General features: G+C 38.8%; 1 protein-coding gene across 1 annotated transcript; it reads right to left on the bottom strand.

The window, feature by feature from the left end:
- Positions 1–2,174: 2,174 nt before the first annotated feature.
- sla1a (Src like adaptor 1a) lies at positions 2,175–6,499 on the bottom strand. Its single transcript, XM_042506991.1, has 8 exons — positions 6,315–6,499; positions 5,779–5,859; positions 5,369–5,468; positions 5,067–5,153; positions 4,752–4,855; positions 4,109–4,240; positions 3,496–3,625; positions 2,175–2,976 (listed from the first exon to the last, which is right to left on the bottom strand). Exons 2-8 carry the CDS (start codon positions 5,849–5,851, stop codon positions 2,775–2,777), a joined length of 828 nt encoding a protein of 275 aa, XP_042362925.1. The 5' UTR covers positions 5,852–5,859; positions 6,315–6,499; the 3' UTR covers positions 2,175–2,774.
- Positions 6,500–7,479: the final 980 nt, after the last annotated feature.

Raw genomic sequence — 7,479 nt, 5'->3', positions numbered from 1 at the left:
GTGTTTATACAGTGCAAATGCAGTATTATGTTGGATGTCAATGTGTATTCACCTGGTTAAACAAGGGTTTAATAGCACTTTGAGATGGAGTTTTGATTTGTATAACAAGGAAAAGAACTCAGACGGGTAAGCCCTTTAATACAAAGCAAATTTTTACTTGTGAGCCCTCCATACATGTACGTCTACGAGGTGTGATTTTCACTTCTTACACGGTTTCATCTGAATATTTTTAGAGGCTTGGAGAGATAAACGTGTCCAGTTGTTCACACAAAAACAGCAAAAAATCAAATAAAAGTTAAAACACGTGAACATATGTTTATGTACCAATTCTGTAATGGTAACTGTGTGTGTGGGTTCAGACCCCCATGTTGAAAACCACAGCGTTAAACTATAAAGAGACCTAAACAGCAGTGCCTAACATTAGTTTCCTCACTGACTAACTGACTCCGCCACGCTTACAATCTTGGACATATTTATTAGGCTTAACTGTCTGACTCAGACGCACCAGCAAGTGCAGAAAGCTATAGATAACAACACACTCTTCATTTAAAGTTGTTGTTTGCACATATAGTCTGCTCTTTCAGGTTAGTGGTTAAAAGTGTTTCGGTCAAATTCTTAATAACAGAAGCGGAAGTTGCTCAAGCACAAATAAAAAAGTGTTAAGGGGGAGCGTGGATTTAGGTTTTCTGGCACAAAAAAAGACTTCTGCTATGTTGATAAATGTTTACTGTTTGCATTCCTTTATTAAAGGAAAAATGATAAATAACAGCATACCTTTAAAGGTATGCTGTTATTCATCATTTTTTAAATAGTAGTTAAGTGCAGTCAGCTTTTCATATGGTGACCATGTGAAATTAGTGAGTCCGTCACACTGGCAAGAATAGACGCAGCCGACAGAGGAAGTTCAACAAATATCAACAGCTTGGCTGGATGTTTGCAAAGGAATGTGAATTTAGGAAGTCTTAGGGGTTTTGCTCGTTTAATCATTGTAGATTGTAACTCTGTATTCAGTTTGAAAATCACAAAAGTTTTCTCAATACTTCTCAAAAAAATATTGACATGCTACAGTGCCAGATGGTAAATTTCACAGAGTGAACAATACCAGATCATGACCATGAATTCAGACTGTATAACAAAAGTGGACATAGCCACTGTAATGTCAACTATTGGTTTGTGGACTAACATTTTAAAGCCTTGAGTTTGGTATTTTGGCTGTCACCATCTTGGTTTTTTGGAGCGAGTAATGAACAAATTTGGACGATACGGAGGAGCGGTGGAGGAACAAGTGGTAGCAATAATAGAGCATTTAATTGCAAAAGACCCAAGTTTTTTTCTCTCAGGAGTTGGTGGAGACCAAAAAAAAAAAAACTTAAAATGAGAATGAATATTAGACTTAACAGGTGGTTACAAACAAAATTATTGCTAACATATCTCCGTATCTGCTGGATTTTCAAAAAAGCCACTGATTGCTAACATAATTTCCATATGCACATAAAGTGGAAACAGGATTTTTTTCACCTTTTCCTCCCGAGCATTTCCAAGCAATTATATTGTTGGTTGCACAGTTATTTGTGGGACCCGGCTCATCTCAGGCCAGAAGTGTCAATGTTTTTGCTGTGAACTTGAAGCTTCCAGTTAAGAGTTGGATGTTAGCGTTAGCAGCAAGTTAAACAGATACCGCGGCGCCTTTACCCGTGAGGATTCATTCACTGTAAGCGGGCAACAAACTAACAGCTCTCCAGTTCATATATTACTTATATTTGCAAGTTGCACTGGTGCTCTGTGGTCTCAAAATGTGACTAAATAGTCACAATCAAAGCTCTGCAGATACAAACACATGCCTCACCTGCTCACACTACCGCCACCTACTCATTAAGTTAAACTGTTATTGCAGCATTGTAACATCGTAACATGATGATTTACTTTCTGTATGCTGGAAACAAACTAACAGCTCTCCACTTCACATATTAATAGTGTTTGCAAATCACAGAAGGGCTCCATGGTAGCAAAATGTGAGTGAATAATCATGGTCTGGTGCTCTGCAAAAGTCCTGCTTTGTGTGTGTGTGTGTGTGTGTGTGTGTGTGTGTCTGTGAGAGGAAGAGAGCAGCAGGAGAGAGCAAGAGAACCGAAACACCGGTGGCTCATAAAAACGACGTGACAATTTAAACTCGATGTCTGTCATATAGTCATTTTATATATTGCATGTAGAACAAGTCCCGATACCTCAAATATATTTGATAAATTGCCCACCCCTATTTCAAAGTGGCCAAAAAAATGTTTGTAATTAAATGAATGCATGTTCAAGTTGGTTCCACGAATGACCACTTTACCAAAAAACATTTATTAAGAACCATATTTCTATGTTAAGAAAATGGTTCAAAATAGTTTGAAAGACGCATATAATAATTTCTGTCTTAATATAACCCAACAATACCCGTAGCATTCAGGTATCTTTTATACCGTCATTATGCTGGGTCGTCTGTATTTCAGGCTCAAGGGCAGAATACACTTCACAGTTTAATTGCACCATTGTCCAGTTCAGTTCCATAAAGTTCTGTCTCATCAGCTGAGTCCAAGTGTGTGTGGCCATACTTTATCGTTTAAGTACTTAAAAGTATTAACATTAAAAAGTACAGCATACTTTGTTTGGGGTGCTTGACACAAATGTCTGTTTACTGCCAACATTAAAAATGTGGTGGATTTGAGAGAAGGATGCCCTCTACTGCCCTCCACTTGAAGGTATTCCAGTCTTCTGAACCCCCACTGCTGTCTCTAGAAGTCATCATCATAGTCAAAGTTTCCGAGGCCATTTTCAGGAAGAGCATAAACAGATTTGCTCTTCTTCTTCCTGCTCTCTGCTCTCGTCTGTGCGGGGTCTTTACTCCCAGAAAAGGACAGGTAGGCGGCAATGCTGTTCCTAACTCCGTAGCTCACCATGTTGTCACTGCAGCTGTCTGTGCTGACCAGCTGTTTTCTGTTAAGGGAGGAGACGAGGAAAATAATTAACAACAGAGCATCTTATTGTTGCAATTTCCTTCTTCACTTTTGAAAAAACTATGAAAATGATGTATATCGCCTCCTGGATTTCCGTAACTTTCTTTAAATCCGTCCATCACAGATCTGCTTGAATATCTATATAATCAAAATTAACAAACTACTTGAAAGATTTTTTTTTTCCTAATTTTACTTTTCTTTTCATTTTTCCAGAGAAATGCCAAACATGTCTGGTTCTAGTTTTAGGGTCTTCTGCTTTTCTTTCTCAGTACTTTCAGTATCTTGAAAATTTATACTGTTGGTAAGACAAAACACGCAATATGAAGTAAAACACAACCTATATTCTTACATTTTATCTTAGCTATTTGCACTGACAGTTTCAAAACTATGAAGGGATTGAATGACATCCAAAAAACTGCCATCTAACAGAACCATCATGCAGTCATGCTTACAGAGTAAAGCTGATATACAGTATATCATCACCAAACCTCCATCGTACCTGTCTAGTTTCTTCCAGTCAAAGTTGCGTCGCATGACTACAGGTGGAGGTACAGGAGCTGCCTCTAACGGCGGGGTCACACCGGATAGACAGGGGGTGGTTAATGCACAACAAAGGCCATCTGCAAAGTCTGAAAAGGCGAGGATAGGGGAAGTAAAACACTGCTCTCACTGTTCCAAACAAATACAAATCAAATGTTGTATAATTTGCATTAACTCCTTTCACACTCTACTGCTCAGCCAAACACATAGGCTAATCTTGGGGGGGGGTGGGGGGGGGGGGTGGGAATTCATATCAGCCTGCCGTAATTTCACAATAACAACAATTAAAGTTAATGCATTTCTCACTCTGTATGCACCAGCAGTCTTTATCAAACACACATCGTGTATCTCATTTCCTCTTGCCCAAAAATGTTCTATCATAGCAGGAAATACATCTAAGGTTGACCACTGATAAGAAAGTTCTAAATTTAGAATATGCTACTATAATTTCATCGCCTAAACGGTGTGTGCTTGTTTGTTTGTGTGGCTCTACATGCTGTGATGCTTGCTTCCTTTCTGTTTGGTTTTAGACTACGTCTCTGTGTTTAGTTAGTGTTTGTGCATCCACCCACCACAGTAGTGGTTGATCATATCTTCGAGGCACTGGAAAGTGAGGCGAGGGGAGATGTAGTACCAGCTGTTGTCCAGTCTGAAGATACGATAGTGCTTTACGATCCGGTGCTTCACTGAGAGTGAATACAGACCTGAGGATATGACACACACCAGACACTTAAGCTCTGAATAATGACACCAAGCTGCTCTATTCTAGACAACAAATACATAATTGTAACAAAAGGTCAATATCAGGTCAAAAGGTAATTTTGCCAGAACCCAAGAACGTCAATTACTATTAATCCACTCATAACTGAAAATGTTGGGACAATGTAAAAGCAGAAGTAATGTAAATGCTTAGTCACCATGCGTCATTCCACCATGGGTAAAAAAAAAAAAAAATCTAAATATCATCGATTTTCTTCAGGGGAGAAAGTACCTGTATGCTGGAAACAAACTAACAGCTCTCCACTTCACATATTAATAGTGTTTGCAAATCACAGAAGGGCTCCAAAAAACTAGTATAAAAACTGCTCTTGTCCGAGCGTCATGCTGATCTAATCAAGCATTTTAATATCCTATACATACACGAAAGCCAAAGTCAAACCAAACTAACAGATCTGACTGCGGACTCTGCTGTAAGCACAAATGTGATCTACTCACCCCTCTCCCTGGAGCTCTCCCGCACCAGGAAGGAGCCCACCCTGTTCACAGGTAGACTCAGCAGATCTTCGGCCTTTTGCCTCTCCACCCCCTCAAACAGCCAACTGACCAAACAAAAAATACTGCATGTTAAAGATAAAATTTGATAACTCAGTGCAAACGCGCATCCTGTGTTTGTGACATCTCCCGCTACCTCATTATCGCAGAGAGATTTTAGATAGTGTAGCAGAAAAACACCTGTTTGATATTTTTTGCTGTTATCAATTTGAAGCCAAACAGACCAGCAAGGTTATGTGTCAATATCAACATACTCACCCATGATACACTTTTGCCACATGGCTGCTGGGTATGTAGTTCTCTTTTTGTGTTTGGACAGAACGTACTCTCCATAAGTAAGCCTCCCTGCGACAAACACAAAGACGCAAAGAGGAATCAACCACCGACCTTTTTGTGTGGACACTTCTCTATACTACAAAATTAGAGCATCAAGTTAGAAATTATGCTTTGTTTGACTTTATTTCCTCATAGTTATTTAAGATCTTCCCCTTATCAAATGTACATCTGGATCAAAAAAACTGATTTTTTTTTTTAAACCAAGAAAGAAAACATGATCGTACTGAGCAATGAGCCTGAGCTTCTCCCCCATCCTGAAGATCGGCTCGCTGATTTCAGGCGACGGGTAGTCCTGAATCACCACCACAATGTCCTCTTCCGGAGCTGCCAAGAACAATATTTCTAGTATTAACAAACACAGCCAAATGCTAATACGCAGACATCATTATTGGGACAAATCCAAAGAAGACCAAACCTTAATTATTGCCAATTTTATTTTGTTTCAGTTTTTGTTTTAATTCATTTAAGTGTAGCTCAAGATTATTTAATCTTTGATACTATCAGACTTTTAATATAACTATGCATATGCAAAAAGTGCAGAACAACTGTCACTGATAGCAGTAGGGAAAGTTTTCCCAGTGCACTATGCAAAATAATTTTCTTATATTGAATTATTTAAAAAAAAAACTTTTACCTTTTAAAGGGCTGTCGGGGCTGTCTGTGTTGACCTTGCTCCTGGCACTCTCACCTCTCATAATATTCCCCATCCTCCAGTCTGAAGTCAGAGCAGACAGACAGATATGCTCTAAAAAGTACTCAACAATTTTCCACTCATGTACCAATCTGTTTTTGTTTTTTTTAAACTTCACCACAGAGTTTTTTTACTTCCTATAAGCTGACCATTTAACTATCTTACGGACACACTCATTGCAGAATGGGGAAGCTGAGGCTAGATGCTATCAGACTCAATTTTCCACTGCAGCATATACCTCTGTGTACTGTCGTCTAACAGTTATGATGACATTACAATTCATGCACTGCAAAGGTTCTACTGTCACAACATCTTTTACATAATTCAAACAATGATGCATTTCAACAGATCCTGCCTGTGTGACAATACTATGAAATTACGCCACAGTGTTCAGTTGGCCAGTATGGCGAAATAACTGTCCCATAGAAACAACAGTATGAGCGATACATAGCACAAGCAGTAAAAACGTAGACACCCACCTGTGGGACTTGCAGCTGGCCTGCAGCGATGGCATCAAGTGTGGTGAGAGAGATGGTGGCCCAAACAGGGCATGCTGGCAGCAGCGGAGTCCAAAACTAGAGAAGTACCATGTTCATAAGAATTTACAGCAATGACCTGTCACAGAGCGGTGACAGCGCTGCATCAGACTGCAAACTCACTTCCTGTAGTGAAATGAGGAAGAGGGCCAGCAAAAGTGTTGTTGAGACAAACAGATCATGAAAGAGGGGCGTGCATGACAGCCGGCCAAATGGGGTTATTAAGAGTAACTAGTCGCACCAGTGTAGGCTTACATTTTTTACCGAATAATATGTCTGTTTAATGTTTGGTAATGCTTCAGTAGAGAATAATCCGATTTTATGACTGTTTATTTACTGTCTAATGAGTAACTTACTGCCAATTTCTAGAGAGCATAGAAAGACTGAGCTGAAATAATTAATGACTGAGAGAAAATGTTATCAACTACTTTTGGTAATCGGTTCATCGTTTGGAATGATAATCAAGCATTACTAAACATTACCTTGTTCCAGCCTCTGTTTTCTAATGATTGGATGCATTTCTTTGTTTTATGCAATAGTACATTGATTATCTTTGAGTTTTGGATTGTTGGTCAGAGAGAACAAAGCATCTAAAGACGTCACTTTGGACTTAACAGAGGTTTTCCACTATTTTCTGACATTTTATGGACTAAACAATTACAAGAAAAGTTCACCATCTTGGTAAATACATTAATTTGCTTTCTGGCCCAATTTAGATGTGAAGATTACAACCGAATCACCAGATTAAATGTATGTTTTTGCAAACCACGGACATTTTGACATGTTGACATTTGACACAGTCCGTTGTGATGTAACGGATATATTAAAACATCATGTTTCTTTTTTGTTATTACAACACTGTGTTTAATGTGAGGTTACATTTAGGCACAAAAACACTTGGTTATGATCAGGAAAATATCCTGTTTTCACTTAAAATACACAAGTTAGATGCTGCAATCATGGCCTGAATTGCCGTAATGTCTAGCTAAATAAACCCAAGTGTTGGAGGCAAGATCGCTGCTAGAAATGCCACGATTTGTCTCCCTAAACTCTTTTGTTACTAAAAGAAAAAAATAGTGTCCAGTCTGCCTTGAAAATTTAAGTTGTC

Source organism: Plectropomus leopardus, chromosome 18 (assembly GCF_008729295.1).
Source record: "Plectropomus leopardus isolate mb chromosome 18, YSFRI_Pleo_2.0, whole genome shotgun sequence".
Taxonomy (NCBI): Eukaryota; Metazoa; Chordata; class Actinopteri; order Perciformes; family Serranidae; genus Plectropomus; species Plectropomus leopardus.
Note: the sequence above shows the minus strand (reverse complement) of the source record. Positions and strands in the feature narration are given on the sequence as shown.